The following is a 21,544-nucleotide window of genomic DNA, read 5'->3' as shown; positions in this document are numbered from 1 at the left end:
AACCTAACCAGTAATGACTGCTCTGGGTGTCTATTTTTTGGTTTCATTGCTGAGTATGAGGGCAGGGCATCTGGGCCCCTGGCAGTCCTCTTACCAGCAAACCTAAGCTCTTGAGCAGGGCTCTACCCAGTAAGAGATCTGTCAGCACTCAGCTATCCACAAGCCCCTCTGAACATCCCTATGAAAGGAAATCAAAACACATTAAAAAAACTGAATGTGTGGTTTATTATATTTAAGATGCTATTTGTCTATAGTGTTTAAATATCTCTGTCACACAGTTATCAGTAAATGAGTGTAATTTTACATGTTCAGTATTTTGATACACAGTACAGGACTACAAGTGTGGTAAAGGAGCATGAGAAATTAATATTTCCTTGATGCACGCATCAAACCTTGCAGCACCACTTAAAAGCTCAGAGTAAGGACTCAAAATGCAGTATTACAAGCATTACTAAATCAACCAAGAGACATACCTATATTAAACATTAGAGAAACAAAACAAATGACACAAAGGTTTAATGTTTAAGATTTGATACAGGATTAAAATACTAATATTTTTAATGTCCTGGCTTCAAATTAATAAATATAAAAACAATATAAAAATATACACCAGTTGATAAAAGGATGCACTGAGTAAGGTTAGAAAGCTAAATTTCACTTTCAAACGTATGCAGGTATGTCTTTAGGGAGAGGATTTCTGTGTAGGAGCGACTGGTCTTTCGGAAGAAGTCCAAGCTAGTGAGCTGCTCGATGTCACGGACACGCGCAGTGTGCATCTTAAGAAGATCTTCAACCCACTTTGACTCATCCTCTGAGCTCTGGGGGGAAAACATATATATATATTTATCACAAGTCTTGTCAAAAATCATCTCCAAAAGCAAATGCAACTTGTCTACATATTTGTTCCAGATTTGAAGAAGAATCTCTGTGCTTTATTCAAGAGTGAATAAGGTAAATGAATTCCAAGAAAATAAATTTGACACTTAAGATGTAAGATGAATCCTGCAGTTTTATTTCAGTACCCATTTTATGATGGGGTTGACACAATGACCATAATCATCCAGAAAAAGCTAGCCTCAAGCTACAAGTGTTTCAGAACAGCTGTAGGTTTTTGGAAGATCCACTGATCACTCCATATTTTTCTATCTCACAGAAAGAACTCCATATTAATCGCTTTTGATTTACTAAAGGCCAAACTCTAGGCTGTTTGGCTTTGAATTCTACACCTACACATTATTCTCAATTGACCATCACATCATCTAACACAGTAATATTTTAATATTTCCATTTTAGTTTTTAGGGGACCTTTACAATTCATTACACAGTTGGGACAATGGTTTATGTAGGTACCTAAAAACTCTTGTGATTGGAATATGCATATTATTCACTGATAGAAAAAAGATTTAACCAAGCATTTCCTGATACAAAGAAAAAAAAATAATCAGGAAGGTTATGCTGCCAGAGTGTTTGGGGTCAGGTTGTGTTCTCTTAGGAGATAGCTGCTACCTCATGCCTTGTGCCAGCACCAGCACATGTTGGAGTCATCCACAAACTAAGGTAACTCACAAACACATCAGAAAATCAGCCCTGCAAAACACTGCTGTTTGTGTGCCTTAACCAGCCCAGCAGCATGTGCCACGAGCATTGCACCCAGGCCTAGGGACAGCACAACGGGGCCCAGACATGGGAAAAGGACAAAGCAAACAGGACTTTTCCCCCTTTGGCCCCTCTGGCTGGTACCTGTACACTGCTGCTAGGGAAGTGGGTTATATCTCAGGTATTTAGACTTCATGTGTGTGGCTGTTCCTGGAAATGAACCCTTTCCTGACTGCCTCAGTCAGCAATGTCCTCCTACCAAATGATCCTCTCATGGATCAAGACTAAACTCCAGCAGTGCCAGGACCCATCCAGTGCAGTAGCTGAGCCACAGACTAGGAAGTGGGTCACCCAACAAGAGGCAGGAGGGTGAGGTGATCGTTTGCACAGGGAGGACATGAAGTCCCAGACAGATCACAGCTGGCTGCTCTAAAGCAAACGTCCATGACCCAGTCAACACCTGTTTGGTTCAAAGCTCTCAGCCCCAAAACAGCTTTCCTGTCCTACCACTAACAACCTGAGGACCAAAATCAGGTCTGGAACAAGAAAAGAGAGATGCAAATTAAGAGGGAAGAGGAGGGAGTGTGTCCTGCTAACTCCCCTTTGCCTGCAGTGCCGTGCTCCAGGGATGCTCCTGGCAGCACGTGGCCACAGGAAGCCCCTGCTCAGCCTTCAGCCACAACCAGGGGTCTGCAAACAGGCCTCAGCAGGGCTGCCAGTGCAAAGGCAGCCACTGTGACATTTTTGCTTTCTTCAAGCCTTTCTTCTGAGCAGGAAATCTGCAGAGCTCAAAAGGAAGTTATGAGCGAGCTACAAAGCTCACTTTTCTTGAATACAAGCAGTTTGCAAAAGATCTGCAACATGCATAAATCACAGGATGGGGAGGCTTGTTTAACCTAGTCCAGCAAGACAGCATTTGCATGACTCCAGAAAATCAATCAACTGATCTATGTTTTATTTTTTCCAGTCCACAACTGGCCCATGAAGCCTCAGGCCCAGCAGTAAGGATTTTAAATAGTGATCAACTAATACAGTATTACCATGTAACAATGAATGAAGTGTATACATTTAAAATGACGGTTTTCTCCAGCTTTAGTGCTTAGTTCCACCTCAAAAATAAGGAAAATTTTAGAAGGAAAAAGTAACAATTGAAAACATGGAGATAAATAGGAAGAGGTGATTGATTAGGAGGTTAGCACAAAACCCAGTGTAAAAAATACCAGATATTCTGCAGAAGAATCTCTCTGGATATCAATTGGAAAGCTGAACATGATGCATATAGACAGGTGGGTGAGGAACTGACTTAAGAAAAGTAATTTAAATGTTTTGCTGAAAGAGAAAACAGTGACCTGGAGGAATTTTCTAGTAGTCTCTAGGGTTCCTTCAGCTTTGGTCTTAGAAAGGATTTTTTGTAATGTTTTCACACTCGCTTCTTGTGCCAAGGTCATCAGTTGCTAGCAAAACCCCCAACAGTTGAGAACTCCTGTCAGTGCAGGGAAGGTGGAATAGCACAGTGGAGGATGCAGATGCAGGAGCTCCCAGAACAGAATGAAATTGGGTTATCCAAAGTGACAGGCAGAAGAGAAGGACCTGAGCTGTGCATGGGTGTGAACTACCATTATAACACAGCTATGGAAAAAGCAAATTATAGGCAGTATCAGAGGAGTTGTGTCCAGTGGAAAGAAAAACATTTCCATTTTGAGATCTAAGCTGCAGTACTTAATCTCATTCATGATCCAGGTGAAAAAAAAGATTGGACTGGATAAGATGCATTGGAAGTCTATTCTATCAACAGTCTCATCCTCTCTTAAAAGAGCAAAAAAGATCCTGGGTCATCCATGAATAGAGAGAAGTTATTTGCCTTGAGAATCATCATAAATCATCTCAAGGGTAAAACCCAGAGAAGGCTATTTAAGACGTAGAAAAATGTTGACACAAGAATAAATGGGCATAACCTCACCATGAATAAACACAGTTTAGAAAAGGAACAAATTCAGATGAGAAGAGTGGTGGTGTTCTTCAACAGCTGTGTGAAGAGAATGTGTGTACAGCTAGAGCAGAGCAGAGGGAAAGCTAATATTTCTTCAAATCTTGAAAGAAAACGGTGGAGAGGTTAAGGCAAAATTCCTACATTATCCCATGCATTTCATCCATGAAGTATGGTGAGGTTTTATGCAATCACTTCTTTGAATAAATAAGTGTGCAAAAGTAAGGCTGAATCCAATCAATGATGGATTTCAGTGGCAAAAATTTGCCTAACTGTATTTTCATTCAAGAGCAACATTTAAATATTTTGGAGTCGTTCTTTGCTATATAAAAGGCATGGACCAATGTCTGCTAATGACCTTGCAGAAGCACTGAAGATTCTTTCAAACTGTAAATACGTACACCATATGCATTTACAAGTAGCATGATCTACAGAGAAAAGAAGCCTGGTTTGAAATGTAAGAAATCAAGGATTAAAAGAGACCATTATTGTAAAGAGCTCATTAAAAAGATTTCAGCAGTTTAAGAGAGCTATGACACACAATATAAGGAGGAAAAAATAAGTTACTTTGTCATAAAATTATATATTGGCAGAGTTACAGGGCAGAGACACTAATAACTACCAAAATAGTAATTTCCAGATCACTAACTGGATCTTGATTCAGAGAAAAGCAGTCCAGGGAAAAGCCACAATGCAATATATGTAGGACTTCCAGAGACTTCTGGTGAAAGACATCTCTGCCCAAAACAGTTGAGATCCAAATAGGGCCAGACCTGCTCAAGAGAGAGGGATATTGCTCCAAAAGCATGGGCCCTGAAAGCAAGCAATGTTTGATGAATGAAAAAGAAACAGTGTTCAAGGTCAATTGTGTTCAGAGTTGGAATGACTATTTCTGCTTGTAGCTGGAATAGGAGTCTTAGCTTTTTTTGCCAATACAAAATTTATAGCATTAATGCATTCATTCAGGAAACGGTTGTTTGATGAGTGAGAAAGAAACAGTGTTCCAGGTGAATTGTGTACAGAGTTGAAATGACTATTTCTGCCTGTAGCTGGAATAGGAGTCTTAACTTTTTTGCCAATACAAAATTCATAACATTAATGCGTTCATTCAGGAAACAGTCTCCTGGCAGCCCATAGTGAAGTGTCTGTGTGCAGGAATCCACCCAGCTGTGTAATGGGAGAGCGAGTTCAGGCGGAAGGACAAGGCTAAATACAGCTGCCTGGGAGCTCTGCTGTCCTCACGGGGTGCCAGAGCCCACGGGGGACCCAACACCCTCCTGCCACACAATCAGATGCCAAGTGTGCACTTTCTGCAGTGCTGGCCAGACCAAAGCCTTCATCAAGATTCTTACAGTAAAGAATCTTGCATCCTAATGGAAGATAGAAGAGAAACCAGGAGGGTATTTGGCCATCTTTGTAATAAGAAGCCAAACTTTTCTCTTGAATCAAGGTGTTCTGGAAGCAGCAAGAATTGGCACTCTACCCTTGGCAGGTTACAGCATATACTTTTAACACTGTCTGGGTTGGATGTAATCATGCTGACTGATGCACCCAGACTGCTATAGCAGACAGATTGCACTGTATCTGCAAATGGAAACTGACCTCTGTAAAAACATCAGGCTGGGTGCCAGCACAGTATGTTTATGCATACAGCCTCCCCCAAGTCTGCTCTGAAGTTACACTGACAAAATATAGAATCCTACAGACAAAAGCAATACTGCCAACCTTCTGTATGTCAGTTCTTCCAGACAATTTTAGGTGCAGTAATAGTTCCTTACTTTCACTGCTATCATGGAGGAGTGCTCTTGTCTAATGAGCTAATGACACTTCAACAGAGGCACAACTGTTCTCTCATCCAAGACATTAGTGAACACTTGCTTCTAATAGTAATGGGCTTTCACATGTCTCAGGGACACATTTACCACAGGGCTGCAGCAGTGCAGCTGAACTTACATTGCAGCTCTCGTCGTTGTCAGGCCGATGGGGAAGGATGTATGAGAGAACAGAGAGTGGTCCATCACACTTGTCAGCTGGCTGAGTGAAATCTAAGCAGCTGGTTATGATGGCATAGTAATGCGTTGGAACAGGGATTGCACTGCCTTCCACAAACCTGGAGGAATAAAGCAAATATTTATCCACAAAGGATGAACTTGTTTGGAAGAAGGTTACTCAAACAACATGGTCTTTCCTCTCCTACGTGTGAGGACACTCATATGTTGTTGAAATGTGTTTGATTCCTGAACACTGTTTGATTCCTGAACACTGTTTGATTCCATAACACTATTGAAGGTGAGCATCCAATTAGCTCACACTGTGCTACTGACATACCTCATGCAGTGCTGAAAGGCTTCTTCAGTTCAGAGACACAGAGAGAATGCATTGCTGAATTAACAAAGACTTGAGTATGTAACTCAATAGCACAGCTCTTAAGTGGTCCTTAAATAAGGAGAATTTTAGAGACAATAGACTATGTGGAACCAAACTGAGCTTCATCTGGAGGATGAAAACAATTTCAAAGTCAAGGTGAATAGTTAAGTGCTGAATTGTCATTTGCTTGTTTTAACCACTGTCCTACCTACATGGGCATTCAGTCCCAATAACTTTAGAAAGAGCTAGAAAATTATGTCTCCTCACAAAAAATTAAATAATGTGCAGTTAATTAATTGTTTAAGATAAAGCCATCATTAAGAGAAGCAACTGCAAAGCAATTCAAAGACAAACACTTACTGTTTTATTTTGTCAGGTGTGTCATGTAAACCATCATAGTCATAGTCAAAGATTGGTCCACTTATAACATTGACTCCATTTCGTTCAGTGGCATATCTCTTCACCAAAACCCTTTGGAAATAGTTCCATACCTCTGTGGGGAAAAAAAACAACCCAAACCAACCAATCAATCAAAATAAATTAAAAAACCCCAAAACCCAAAACAAACAGAAAAAACCCAACCAAACAAAAACCCCACAACACACCAACATTTGGATAAGTCAAAATATGGCAAGATTATAAAGTTTTTTCTTCCTCAAGACAAAAATCTAGAGGATATTATTCACATGACAGTAGGGGAAATGAAAGACTAAGCATTACAGAGTTACTGCAGCTTCATTCAGTTTTGCCAATAAAGTCTATTCAGACTTTGTTCTCTGTTATCTTTTCCCCCAACCAGTGATGAAGGAAATACATGCTACCACTCCCAGGACAGCATTGCCATAGGCCTTGCACAGAGATTCTGCTGCTCCTTCACCAAGCTGTAGAAACAGCTATTCACAGGTTTTTGATATCTCTTTAAACACTGCCTTTGCCTTTGTTATCTGCTTACAGGGAACACTGCTGGGGTGGTTTGTTTAGGGTGTTTTTATTAATCTTAAAAAGGATACAGTACCGTAATTAAAAGCTAAAACCAAACATTTTAAAAGAGAGAGAAATACAAATTCATTCAGTAAAATATTCCTTTGATACAAAATGTTTAACTTTTAAACTAGGTGCCATCAAGGGTGACCAAAGTCATGTCCTTGCAGCAACATTTGGGAAGAGCATGATACACTTTCTCCCACCATGTCCTCCTCAAAAAGTTAAGATTCTTGCAGAGATGGGAAACACACTGGAACCTCCAGTGATATAATTCTTTTCTTCTTTTCCTTTTTATTTTAACTAACAGAAGAGTGGGTAAACAAAACTTCTCACACTTGCAAGAGTTTAACTTGTGTCTTGCCAGCTCAGACCATTAAGTCCATGGTTCCCTAGAGCTGGTGGCAATGACAGCCTTAGAAAGCCCCCCTGAACACCTTGTTTTAACACTGCTCAGTGCCACATGCAGTTCCAGCTGGGGCTGATGCCCAAGGCCCCACCTGTAGTTGTCTAACAAGAACCTCACCCTAATCACTTGGCAATACCACTCCTGCAGCTGCTCACTCCTCCTTTGCATGTGCTTTATCAAGAAAAACAGTCCAAAAACGAAAGAATCTCCCTTGTCCAACTGCCTCGAGTTTTGTATCTAAATAAGATGGCAGCTCCACTTCCCACTGCAACCACATAGAGAGCAATGCCAGGGCAATGAGGGGGCAGCCCAGGGGTATCATTTTTGGAGCTCCAGCAAAGCAGGAACTGCTTAAGCCAGTCTCATTATGGAAAAAGTGGACACAGAATTATTGCCAGTGGGAATGGGACGGGACAGTGAATTACAAACACGAAGCAGAGGAGGTGGCCTCTGCAGGCAGCACTACCACCATAGCCAGCACAGCATAGCACTGCCACATCCTATTTGACCTGTCATGGAAAAAGATCCATATAATGAGCTTATACTTGGCTCTCAGCACTGCAACCTGTACACATGGAGTGGTTTGTAATTTCCCAGCAATGACATTAGTACCAGAATTTTTCTGTAAGGAATCTGTGACCCACATGTGAGGAAGAAGGCCGCTAGATAAAATGAGCTGCTAGAGGTGGGCTGTTCTCCTGTGATTAGCATTTCAGCCAAATACTTAGATTAACATTAACATTAAGAGCATTTTTATGAAGTGATTCAGGAGTGGGAAATCCCCAATAATTTTTCACTCTTTAATCAGTCAAGTGCTTTTGCTCAGATTTCCAGCAAACATCACCACTTGGTCCTACACAGAGGTTTTTCAGTTAAAAACACTCTTTTCTGGTTAAAAAGGAGAAGTCTCCATAGGCTTTGATGTTTATCCAAACCTCTCTTGCCTAAAATCTGAATTGGAAATCTCACAACAGGCTCTTGAGATTCTTCCAAGGCTTGTCAATCCCTGCCAAGCCAAAAATGCCACCAGAATAGCCTGATGGTTTTCCTACCTCTTGGCAAGACTAGAGAGAAAAGGGATGTGCAGACAAAAGAAATGTTAGTAATATAACCCTGCAGCACTGAAAGTCTCAGACAGGTTTAAATCATCCCTTATTTTCCATAAATTGGTTTTCTTTTCTTTTTTTTTTTTTTTAATAGGTAATAAATATGTTCAGTCTCCCTCCAAGGGTATGGATAGAAAAATGAAATGTAATCACTTGTCCCTGAACTACAAAATACCAAGGGCACACTCCCAGGCTTGTGCACACTCTCAGGCTCCAGTTGTTGCCTAAGTATGTTCTGCACTAGCTTGGGCTACAGACAAGAAAATCTGAATTGTCTTACAGGAAGTGAATTACTGTGGCACAAAGCACAGCTGCAGACCTACAGCATGGATGTGCCCTTACTTTAACCCAGCACCAAGGAAAATAAACCTTTCTTAAAACTTAAGTCTTTCTTGTGGCATTTTGCCTGCCCATATCAAGCACTGTACAGGTGTCCACAGGTACTAGCTGCTGGCTACAGGTAACTGAATTTAATGTACTAAACTTGTCCTATCAATTCATCCCATAATCCAACACAAAGTTAGAAAAAAAAGCTTGCTGGTAAAGAGAAGTATAGTCTTGGAAAGAGCACTTACTTTTGAAGGCAGGATACATTGGAATGATATTTGTTATTAGAAAAGCGTCGTATTTTGCTTCTGCAGAGGAACTTAATTCTGAAAACAGGGAAACAGAAAAATATTAATAAGATGAAAGATAAGGATTTCAGAGAATATAGAGTCTTTTGAAAATGGCTTCAGATATTAACCAAAGGAAATACCATCATCTAAACAGCAATCTGAGTGTTATATTCAGAAGTGCACACTCCATACACAAAATTTGTCTTTAATGTGACAGCTGTACATGGAAAGAAAGAATTTTATCTTTACTTCAACTGTCAATCAGTTCAAAATATTTTCATATAGCTTATCTATTTTTGCTATCTTAAAATGCAGAGAGCTCTGCAGTCTTTTATAAAAGATGCCAAGAATTTCTTGGTAGAGGAGTGTGGGATTATCTTCTAGTTCTGAGCAAGCCTCTGCACCTGTAATTCCATTTCAGAAATCAAGCATGAAATATTACAGCCACTGAGTGAGGAAGACGGAGCAATGAAGTTCAAAACTGTGAGACAGTTGTGCCCCTTCAACATTTACTAATTCCAGAAGATCATGGATCCAATACTGAAGCAAAGCAAGCACATCAGGAGAATTGAGGATGCTTGTTTTACACAGGTTTTCTACTATCACTGTTTCTATAGGATAGTAGAAACTTTTACAGTATGCAAGAGACTAATTCGGATTTATAAATTAAAAATACGTTTATTTACTGGTGTTTGAAATCAAAATTAGTCTGTTTATATCTGGTGGGGTTTGCCTGAAGTTATGTTCACACCAAAGGTTTTCCCTACAAAACAAGAAAACTACAAAATCCCTAGGTACTAAAAATCTATGTAAACTTACGAGGAGGAAAAAGGAATCCATAGGAGAGCTGTTTGTCGCCTCTGTAGGCGGCGCAGCTCTGGCTGTTTCCTGGAGAAATGCGGAGGTCAGGCCTCACACAGCTGGCCAGGTGCTCTGGGACACCTGACACCTCTGCCTGCATTGAGGAACATGGAGACAACAAAAAATGTACTTTCAGCTTTTACAGATAAAAGGAAACTAGGTCATACTGTTGACAGACTACACAGAAGGCCTTGCGTGCAGTAAAATAAAGCACTTGGCTGTACCACCCAATCCTGCCCCTGCATTGCTGCACAGCCCCTTCTTCAGGGAGCAGAAATCCCCACGGGAGAAAATTCAAATGAAGTCGCTCATAAAAAAACAAACCCCCATTGAACAAAACTTAAAAATAAAACAGGAGAAGAAATACACAACCCTTCCCCTTAAAACTGTTCTCTCATTAAGGAAATAAAAGAATTTGGGCATGGTTTACAATGGTACTTTGATGTAATTTCTGGTAGGAAGATTTCCCATCAGAAAAATTTCCTGGGGAAGGGAAATTTTAGGACTTCAAGAACAAAGATACCAAAGAAATTTTTTCCAAGATTTTTAAAGCACATTTCAAGAGTAGAGAGAACACTAACCTGTTTGGAAATAGTGTAGGATGTCCACAGAGGCATCAGGAATGTTTCACTGTAGCCACTTTCAAAGTCGTGGTGATGCAAGATATTGTATTTTGTGCGGTACAGTACGGCAGGGCGTCCATATAAAAGATGCTTCTCTAAAAATCAAAAGAAATTACATTTATGTTTATTACTGAAAATCTTAAGGATTAAAAAAAAAAGGGGGGGATGTCTTTCCATCAGATGTTGAATTTTTCAGTGATCATTAATGGGATACTGACCCCAAGTAACTACTAAGGAAATCTTTTGGCAGAGAGAGAACAAGAAGTCTTAAGCTGTTCTGGTGAACCCCACTCCAGGTTCACAAACACCCTTAGGGATTAAAAATCCCTTCTACACTTCAAAGCTTGTTTGTGTCACAGGGTGGAGAGAGGATGTTTTTTCCAAAAACTGGAGACTCTTTAACGATCTTTGTGCCCACCTGTCAGTCACACGTGAGGTGATAAGGACTTTCTTTTCATCACTTTAAATCAGTCCCAGCCTATCAGTCCTGCCACTCTTCAGTGGACTTTCTCTCCTTCCTATGTTTGGTTTTTATTTTTTTTTTTTGGTCTCAAAAGTGGGGCAAAAGTGGTCACTCACTCAAAGAGTAGTTTTTCCCACTTGGCTGATACAGATTTGTTCTGAAGACTGATGTGCTATTTTTTGTCCATAATATCAAAGAAACAAACTAAAAAAAAACCTTTTTCTAACTTTGGCTACAAAAAGACACCTTCAGCTCTGTAAAAACAGCCCTTCTTTCTTGGTTATATATTATGGTTAAATGTCCTTAGATAACTCTGACAAGCTTGCTTACAAAAAGAAAAAAAAATTGAAAGGGATAGAAGAAAAATAAATTTCCTGGATAATCTTGCATTGTCCTGTACAGTCCATTGAATTTGATAACCTTTTGGCAAACACACTTGGCATGCTTTTGGAAAGTAAAACATAGAAACAAGTGGCCTAACACAGTTCCCAGATAGGCATTTAACCTGAAAGAAAAGGGCATGTTTTATTAGTGCTTGAGTACAAACAGAAGATGTTTTTATAGGGCACAAGGAAAAAAGTAGGAAATTCCTAGTCTAAGGACAAAGATGATAAACTTGCTTTATTCAAGAGAAGCTGAAGTCATCTTTTTCTTCTGTCTGTGAATATCAACATGGTGCACCACGATGTAAAGTGCACCATGAAGGAAAACAAAACCTGCATGAAGCAGAACTGCTTGTTTAAATAAGGACACATCATGCCATTTAACAGAGAATTGACAAATGAGCAAATGCAACTGGTTTAAATGCTTACATCTTAAAATAGACCAAAAATACTATTTTTATATTACTGCAGTGAAGAAGGATGAAAACCAGAAACCAAAATAAAGATGTTGAGATTCGAATTACAACAGTGAAGGTGTTTTTTCCAGATGCCATAAATTGCCACAGTGAGGAGTAGCTCTTCATTAATTGGGAAAATCAGTATAACAAGATGAAAGCAGCAGAAAGGCAATTTAACTCACAAAGAAAAAGACTACAGTCACCTTTTGAAACTAAAGGAAGGCTGCATTGCCCTTTTACTACAGAGAAATTGAAAATACCTTCATAAGGGAATTAAAACAAATCTCCTTATCATCTTAACAATGTCATTTGAGGGACCTCAAAAAATCTATGCCTAAACTGAAAGCTTCAGAATTTGCTAATTTGGACAATTGGTATGGTAAGGGAAATGCTGTGAATTGTTATGCTGTACTCGACCACCACTGTGAGAAGGAAAACTCAGCTTTGGGGAGCCTTTCAGTCAGTAGAGTTGCTCAGAAAAGCAGCTCCCATCCCCTTTCCTCTGCTCCTCTTGCCCCACTTAAACCTGGACCACAGCCCTGATGCAGCTGAGAGTGCAGCCACACAGAAGTCAGTGCTGGCACAGAGCAGGAACTAGTGGCCAGGAGAACTGGGAATGCTTTCTCCTGGGAGTAACATTGACTTGAACACTGAAGAGGAACAGAATTGCACTGAGCAGCCTGAACTAGCAGAGCACTTCTTTCACTGTGTAACCTGCATCCTAAGAGCCAAGCAATAAGACTCACTCAGGGATAGTCAAAGCAGCTGTAGCATCCTTTCTAGGTGAAACCTAAGCCTGGATAACTATGGTAAAACCCAGCCCACAAACACAGTCTGGTTTCTTCCCCATTTACAGCCTGTAGCTGAACAGAGTACTGCCTCATGCACCCTCTCCTTTCCTCTTGTCTCTGCCTTCACATATGGGCGTAAAACTTCTCGAGGTGATGGAATGGAAACTTGCATTGCTTTGAACAATACTTCAGCCCTGGTTCAGCAAAAGCTACTGTGTACCTTCTCAAGGGAGCAGCACTTCACCTTGCCCACAAATCTCACGTGTGTCTGTGGCTACCTTGGCAAGTACTTGAAAAGACAGTTTACTACACATTACCTAAACCACATCAGGAGGTGCTCTGGTATTAATGATGCAAAGTAATTTACAAAAGAAAATTAAATCAGCTTTCATTAACTGAGGCACCAGGCTCTTACCTTCTGTTCCCTTGATATGAAAGCGCTTGTTGAGCTCATCCAGCTTGTTCTTCTCAAGAACAGAAAAAAAGGAATGCGATTAGGACCACTGGAGCACTCCAACATCTTGTTTTACTAGCATCTAACAAAACAAAACTAGTGCTATAAGACAGTGAGGATTTTCCTGTCTCTGCTTTTACAAAAACCAGTAATTTTTCCAAGGGGGCATAAAGATTTCACAGGGGGACCTGGGAAATTCTTACAGATCAAACCCTCTCAAAATAAATAAAGTGGCTACAACTTTACCAAAACTACCACTAATAGGGCTTCCACAGATCCTACACACCTACCTTATCATCACATGTACATCCTATATCGAAATCTGATGCAGAAGGTATAGCCACAGGATACAGTGGTTTAGCAACTTCATCTGGCACAGTTGGTTTATAAACATTGGCTCTCAGCAGGTGATTTAAACTTCCGTGGGTGCCATTATTGGGAGCAGGCTTTAATCCAAGCAGATCTATGAAAATACCAAGGAACAATGAATGGTGGTTACACTACAAACATATATTCAAGCAGCAACTCTATTGAGCCAACACGTTTCTTAGTAATACTGCTTACATCCCACAGCATGTTAGTGAAAGCTTTAAATGTAATAAAAACACTGATTTTTTTTGTCCAAATCATAAAATTGTAAATGTCGCACTAATAGTATCTTTGGCTTTATGACAAAATGTTAATTTGCATCAAGACACTGGAAAAGTTTAAACTGTAAAAAGTTATTATATACTATTTTATTATAACTACTCCTTCAGCTTCCAGTGCAAGCCTACAGTCCACATGCTGACCTTGTTCTAAACATTGCAACACAGTGATTTCTAAATAAGGGCTAACTACCCCTTAGCTAGTTAAACTTCTCATGTTTGGGGAAAAAAGGTGAATTACATCTTTGAAAAATTTTAAAGTTTTATTGTGAATCACACCTTGAAAGTTTCACTGTTCTAGAAAATCAATACTAAAGAAAAGACCCTAATGAACATCTGTCTACATCATCAGATTCTTTTTCACAGCTTCAGTACAAATTCAGGAAACATAATCATACAAGGAAATGCCATAGAAAACTAAGTAATCAACCTGAACTGCTGCATGAGACCTGCAGATGGAGAAGCAGTCTCTGAACAGAAATCTCCTTCCTAGACAGCTGAGATGTGGACACCACACATTGTAGAGGTGTCCATTTGATCTCTGACAAGCTGCAAAGATCAAAACTATAGTAACCCCCTTTATTGACCAGCTAGCTCCAGAGCAAACTGAGACCCCTGAGAAGTGCTTGGGAAAGGGGGACTAGGAAAAAAAAAACACTGAGAAGAAGTCAGGGAATGAGCTCATGGGTGCCTAAATGAAGCCCTATTAAAATAAGTTACTGCTTTTGCAATTTCTCAAGCAGGCAGCTTACCACACATGACGTTGTAAAGTTCAATGTTTTCAAAAGGAGGCACTTTGGTCTTGTACTTGAAGGTAGGGCCATAACCTATAAAGACAGTCTTAAAAAAAAAGAAAGAAAGAATTTGAAAGAAGAGCATTAAAATTTAGGGGGTTTTCACTGAATGTTTACATTTCAGAGACCTTCAATGACTCTCCCAGACATTGCTCATACCTGCATGCTGTTTATCTTGTTGTCATAGCCATGGTCTCCATGAAAGAAACATTTTCCTGTTGGTTTCTTGTAAACATCCATGGCTTTCCTAAATTGAAAAAGTATTAGAAATTTTCGTCAAAAGTGGCTGATGTGACAATATTCTTCTGGGCAGGTAGGATAAGGTTGCAGGGCAGTGCATTGTAATATCTTTCATGAGCAGCAGTAGTAGGGACTTGTAGGCTTATACAGCATCCCCAGGGTTTCTCCCTCTACTCTCCCTCTAAGAAACAACTCTTTTAATGATAAAACGTCAGTATCTATTATTTTCTAAGATTTCCTCATATCATATAATCTCCTGCAGACTGGAGGTGCTGGACCTCCAGTCCAACAGAGGCTGCTCAGAAAGCACTTCTGTGATGTTACAATGCTGCAAATGTCATACAATGATATAAAGTGCTTTCACCTGTTTGCCTTCAGCCCCATAAACAAAAATGGGTAGCAGAAAAAAGAAAGATCTTCAGGAAGACAAATAGCTGGGATAATAAGTCCTATACCACAGGAATGCTAATTATCAGCTTGTTATTGAGATGGGGTTTTTTACAAAATATGTGGGAAAATAAGTATTGTATCACAGGAATTATAATCACCAGCTTATTCCAGAGTACCTCTATACAGTTTTATAGAGCCACGTGCAGACAATACATGCAGAGGACCACATTATCCTACAAATTAATTTCTTCATCTGAAATAAAATAATGCTCAGTCAAAGTTTGATTTTGGCCTTATAAATTACTAGAGTTGCAGCAATTAAGGCTGTAACTACCACTTTCCTGTAACTACCAATTATAGTTACACTAATGAATGAATTACTGGTGAATGAGATCTCTGAAAATTAATAAATAAGCCAAAGAAAAACTGATGTAATTAATAAGAAATTACTAAATGTAAATCAGCCTGGGCAGTTGATCCCATCCATTCCAGTACAATTCTTAACACTTAAGCTTTTATAGACCTAAAATTCAGAGTGTGATTCTTTGAAATATACACAACCCCAACCACGGGGCAGCCTGCCAGCAGCCAGTGGAGTTATGCAAGAAAGCAAACGGGGTTTCTCATTCACTGCTTCGGCAGAGTGATCCTTGCATAATTCATGGAAAGATAAGCACAGATGTCAAAAGGCACTTATAACACACTTTGTGTTTGCCTGGCAGCAATATGGGCAAAAAATCCTACCATAATCTAAAGCTCATAACAGTCTATCATGAGCCAAAAGCTGTGTCATCTTCCAAGAAGCATTGAGTCAGATTCATGCAAAAAGTGCCCACCATTCTTATACTGTATAACACATGGCAAAGCATATTCAAATAGAAAGCTGTGCACCACCCATAAACAAAGGCTACTCCTCTCCTGTTCACTCTATATGTGTATGTGCCAACTGGTTTTTCCTCATTCAATTTTTAGCTAACTAATAAACACTGCCCATATTCTATAACCAAAAATTCAGAGTCATGTGGCTAAGAGCAACCCAAAACAGAGTTTTTGCCTGAGCTAAACCATCCTGGCTTTCTGTGGATTTCTTTTTAAATGCAATACACTGCCAGCACAGCACTTTGATGGCCACCCTGTGACATCCTTCCACATGTTCTCAGACATTCACCCACTCTGCCAATATCTCCGTTTTCTTTCCATTCACCTACTGCATCCACTCAAACTCTTGTTCCCTAACATTCCTTCACCACATAAGCCTACCCCTTCCTCCCATATTCCCTGCTTCCCTGTTGGACTAAGCTTGCACCTCATTAGAAAAATTTATCAGCTTCCACATTTGAGCTAATCAGTCAAAGCCACCAAGCTGCTTGAGCGAATCAGTCTGGGTTTCTACTTTTTATCCATCAACTGCTTTTCCCACACTTAAAAATATTTTGTGTTCCCAAAACTCCTCTTTCTCACAGGGTAGAGGAGCAGGATGTTATCAGACAGGGCAATCCTAAGTGTCCCATTTCCTCAGAAGAAAAGACTGGAACTCAGGATGGCAGCAAACGCAAGGGTTTACCTTGCCACGTGCCATTTGCGATCCACCAGTAAATGGACATCCTCAATTCTTCGGTTGTTAGCATAGTGCAAGCGTTTAGGCAGGTGCTGTTTCAGGTAAGGCTTGAAGTGCTGGTCAGGCTTTCTACACTGAAAAATAAATGGTTACAAATAGCACGCTGTCAGTTAGCTTAAGATGCACACAAAAGCTTTGACTACAGAAATCAAGCTGTTAAGGTCATCACTGATGGTGTCTGGAAAACAAAGAGTATACCTAGAGTATTTAGTCCAGTCATTTCTGTGCAGTATTTACATGCAGCCAAGGCCCAGGGAGCCATCTGAATATATATTTGGAAAGTTTCATTCTCGTGACAGTCTTTATGAAACTATCAAACAAAATATTACACGTACTTAATTCACAGATGAATAATTTTATTAGAACTGGACCAAAGTTTAAGTTCCAGCGGAAACCTGAATGCTCAAAAATACACCTCATCTGCAGATATATTTAAAGCCATCTGGTTACAAAACTTGGGGGATTCTGTTTTTTGGTTTTTTAATTTTAAACATTTTCAATTTTTCTTCCATTAATGGCAAGATTAGAGTTGAAGGCTATCAAAAGCACTTTTTCACCATCTTCAAAGTGCTAGTAAAATGTTTACCCTAAAAGATTACTTTCCAATTCTGAAGCAATGAATAAATAGACTCAATTCAGGCAGTAAAGACAGTCCAGGAGATTCTGTCTCTGTACTGCCCAGAAAGGTTATAAAAGCTACTAGAGCAGCAAACAGTGGAAAACATGACTAATATTAATCTGTGCTCATGAAGGGCAGCATTTAACATTCTTTATTTTTAATAATGGTTGGTTGATTTTTCTCTCAAAGAGTGAGAAAAAAAACCTATTCTGAATAATACCACAAATCAAGAAGTGAACAGTGAAGTAGATAGATACCTCCCAGTCCTAAATACTTACTGTAAGGTTGGCAACAATCATTTTAGGATCATCTGCAAACAAAGGTAAAAAAAATAGAAAATATTAAAAATTTCCGAAAGAAAACACAAGGTTTACGTAAGCATACTTCCTAATATTTCCCTGACCTTTACTAAAAGTGCTTTCTATTTATCATAGAATCACAGAATGATTTGGGTTGGAAAAGACCTTTAAGATCAAGTCCAACCCTTAATCCATCACTGCCAAGTCTATCACTAAACCATGTTGACAAGTGCTCCATCTTTTAAACACCTCCAGGGATGGTGACTCCACCACTTCCCTGGGTGGCCTATTCCAGTGCTTGACCATCTTTTTCATAAAGAAACTTTTCCTAATATCCAATCTGAACTTCTCCTGGTGCAAGGACTTTTCCTCTTGTCCTGTCTTTTGTTACCTGGGGGAAGACACCGACCCCCACCTGGCTGCAGCCTCCTTTCAGGGAGCTGGAGAGAGTGACAGGGTCTCCCCTGAGCCTCCTTTTCTTGAGGAGACAAACACCCCCAGCTCCCTCACCTGTTCCTCTCAGACTTGTGCTCCATTGCCCTTCCCCAGCTCCATTGCCCTTCTCTGGACAAACCCCACCCCCTCAATGTCCTTTTTTGAGTGAGGGGCCCAAACATGAACCCAAGATTTGAGGTGCAGCCTCACCAGTGACAAATACAGACAATTACAGGACCAGGACAGTCACTGCCCTGGTCCTGCTGGCCACACTGTTTCTGATCCAGGCCAGGATGCCATTGGCCCTCTTGGCCACCTGGGCCCACACTGGCTCATGTTCAGTCACTGCTGACCAGCACCCCCAGGTGCTTTCCCAAGGGCAGCTCTCCAGCCACTGTCCCCCAGCCTGCAGGGCTGCAGGGGGTTGCTGTGACCCAAGTGCAAGACCCAGCACTTGGCCTTGTTGAATCTCACAGCACTGGCTTTGGGCTGCTGATCCAGCCTGTCCAGATCCTTCTGCAGAGCTCTCCTACCCTCCAGCAGATCAACACTCATGCCCAGCTTGGTGTTGTCTGCAAACTGATTCAGGGTGTCCTTGATCCTCTCATTCAGAACATCAATAAAGTTACTAAACACAACTGGGCCTGATACAGAGCCCGGGAACACTGGGCCCAGCCATCTAGAGAGTTTTTACCCACTGAAGGGTGCACCAGTCCAAGCCACAGTTTCTCCAAGAGAATGATGTAGGAGACAATATCAAAGACTCTACAAAACTCCAGGTTAACACTATCCACAGAAGCAGGTCACCTTGCCATAGGAGACCATGTTGGTCAAGCAGGACCTGATTTTCCTAAACCCATGCTGGATGGGCCTGATTCCCTGGCTGTCCTGCATGTGATGTGTGATGGCTTGCTGACATGTACTTGCTTAGGTAGTGTTCTCACTGTTTTATAATCTGGGCCTTAGATAATACTTATTTTGTTTTCTGCAAACACATACTTTCAAAACTTTTGTCTGTTTTAATTTACTTTAGAATAAAAAATTATCCCCAAACACAATGACTTTCCTTCAAAAAATTTTGAAAGCATACTTGAATGCAACAGTGCAGTCTGTTAGAAGGAGTAAGATAAATATATAGCATTTTTTGATCACTTTTTTGACCAGTTTCACAGGCTACTGCTGAGAAAGTGAAAAGAAACAGTAAAATATTCTGGATTTGATTTTGAGCTATTAAAGGGACATGCAAGAGGTAGAAAGCCCCAACCCAGTAACAGTCCATACTAACTGTGCTCTTCTGGGGGTTGGGGGAAACATTTTTCAGTTATGAGAGGAAAAATAGGCTAAACCAACATTTTGGGAAGTGAAAATCTCTTGTTCAAATGCTATCATTTTGGTTGCTTAAGGCATGATCTTGCTGAGCTTGAAATGGGCTCTATTGCATCTCAAAACACAAGCTGCACGTTTTTGCATTGCAAAGGTGTGTTTGCAGTATTGAGACAGTATTATGGAACAATAAAGAATAAAGAATTTGGTAATTTGCCATTTAAGGAGGTAAACCCCAGTTCTAAAGGCAGGAAACATGCTTCTTTGTTCTACATTCAAACATTCAAACTGCTGATTTATAAGCAATTGCAAATATTCAAACTAGGAAGCTGCACACAGAGGCCAAAAGAGGAAAATGTTATTGTGGGAAAACCAGTGGTATGACTCAGAGGTCACACAGACAAGCTGATCTTTTTGAAACATATTGCCATTCATTCTCTAAGGAAAACTTATTTTTCTCAGCAATTTGGAAAGACAAGGATTGAAAGATCTTTAAAAAAAAAAAAGACTTCTCAGAACTAAAATTTGTTCTCAGTAGACTGTGTAATGTAGGAATTCAGTCTCATGCTAGTCTACAAAATTTGAATAACATGTGCACTATTTTCAACAAATCTTTACACACTCATCATATATTCCTTGAGCAGAAATACCCAAATATTGATTTGTATATGCATTTATTTTGCTATAAACTTATTTTTACCTGGCAAAAAATTTATAGTAAAAAAAAGGAAAAAAAACAGTATTATGGATGTTTTACCACATTCTTAAGATTTTTGCTATTATTCTGGAAGTATTTAATCTTCAAAGATGGATCTTTCTATGAAATTTGTCCTCACCCAGAGCATATTTGAAGTGTTGTGAGGGAAAATTTGGCTATCCCAGATGTCAGATCTTCCCCTCTATCAAAAGTTGTCACTCTTGGAAATATATGGTGCAAAAAACACAGGTACTTATGGGTTATTTATGAGTTACACAGTTTGCCTGGTAGCTAGGTAGCATGGTAAACTGCTGGCAAAGCCAGGTTTGCCCTTGTACGCTGAACCAGAGTAGTCAGGGTGCTGGCACAAAGCCCTGTCCTAGTACTGCTGCCCTGGAGGCAAAAGGAAGACAGCTGGTCTGAAATGCTTGAAATTACAGAGTTAGTTTCACCAGAGGACTCCTGCCTGAGCCCTGAGCCTATTGTCAAAGATGAGTTAATCTCAAACACTAAGTCAGGGTAAACTTCTAAAAGCATGGTTCAAAATAACAACAAGTTTTCCTGACAACATTGGCCCTGGATGCATGTGCTAATCTTCCTTATATCCTTCAACATCTCCAGTCTGTTGCTGTTTAGAAACCCACATGATCCTCATCTATGCCAAAAGTATGATAAAACTACTGAATTCAAAATTAACAAGTCATTTATTTCCTATTAGCTCATAAAATGTACCAGATGCTTTTCTTTTTTTACATCCAAGCTGTGCAGTGCTGAGATCACCCAAATACAGCTTTAGTTGGAGGAAAAAAGGAGGAGCTCCCATTCCTCCATGATATAAAAGAGTGGTGTTTAACCCAAAACTTTTAAGCACTCCCTGGAACAGTTCTACCACTGTGGGGTCTGTGAAGTACAAAATGGAAAGGGAGCGAGCAGCTGTCTTCAGTGGGATTCCCTCTGAACTTCCTGCCAACATCCTACAAATTTATACTCTGTGGACAGCATCATTTCAAGGAAGGAATAGAGTCTAGTTCTCAGGATGTAAAAGGGACAATTAAACTAACTTACACTTTAGGTTATTGCTAGACCTAGGGCGAATTCGCCCTAAAGATCCAGGCAGCAAAATTATATCATCCACATTAGTCAGATAGTTGCTTAAAAATTCAGTTCTTTCACAAGTTGTGTCTTCCATCCCTGCAGAAAGGAAATGCAAAATTAATCCACCCTGAAAATAAACACATTTTCCAGAACAGCAAGAAAAGGAGACCCCAAACACCCTATGTATTATTTCCTTCTGGATGACTAAACTTGTTCTTTACAGCCATCTAATTGCAACATAATACACTGGTGGGACTCCAACTAGGAGTGCCTATGCAAGAGAAATACCAG

At 40.0% G+C, this 21,544-nt stretch overlaps 1 protein-coding gene across 5 annotated transcripts in view; it reads right to left on the bottom strand.

Annotated features, from left to right (window-relative positions):
• Positions 1–201: 201 nt before the first annotated feature.
• ENPP2 (ectonucleotide pyrophosphatase/phosphodiesterase 2) overlaps positions 202–21,544 on the bottom strand; it is a 72,221-nt gene continuing 50,878 nt past the window's right edge. For 4 of the 5 annotated variants that reach the window (XM_071421682.1, XM_071421680.1, XM_071421678.1 and 1 more), the window contains exons 13-25: positions 21,224–21,349; positions 17,683–17,714; positions 16,732–16,859; positions 14,697–14,784; positions 14,496–14,583; positions 13,387–13,559; positions 13,058–13,109; positions 10,506–10,642; positions 9,883–10,018; positions 9,022–9,099; positions 6,311–6,443; positions 5,537–5,693; positions 202–818 (exon numbers count right to left, since the gene is read on the bottom strand). In XM_071421682.1, coding sequence (XP_071277783.1) covers positions 648–818; positions 5,537–5,693; positions 6,311–6,443; positions 9,022–9,099; positions 9,883–10,018; positions 10,506–10,642; positions 13,058–13,109; positions 13,387–13,559; positions 14,496–14,583; positions 14,697–14,784; positions 16,732–16,859; positions 17,683–17,714; positions 21,224–21,349 — 1,499 coding nt within the window. In that variant the 3' untranslated portion in view covers positions 202–647. The remainder of the gene's footprint in view (positions 819–5,536; positions 5,694–6,310; positions 6,444–9,021; positions 9,100–9,882; positions 10,019–10,505; positions 10,643–13,057; positions 13,110–13,386; positions 13,560–14,495; positions 14,584–14,696; positions 14,785–16,731; positions 16,860–17,682; positions 17,715–21,223; positions 21,350–21,544) is intronic. The other variant, XM_071421679.1, reaches the window with a different exon arrangement.

The sequence above is a fragment of the Agelaius tricolor genome, unplaced genomic scaffold (genome assembly GCF_023055355.1).
Source record: "Agelaius tricolor isolate 1412-34295 unplaced genomic scaffold, bAgeTri1.0.p SCAF_2, whole genome shotgun sequence".
NCBI classification, from domain to species: Eukaryota; Metazoa; Chordata; class Aves; order Passeriformes; family Icteridae; genus Agelaius; species Agelaius tricolor.
Note: the sequence above shows the minus strand (reverse complement) of the source record. Positions and strands in the feature narration are given on the sequence as shown.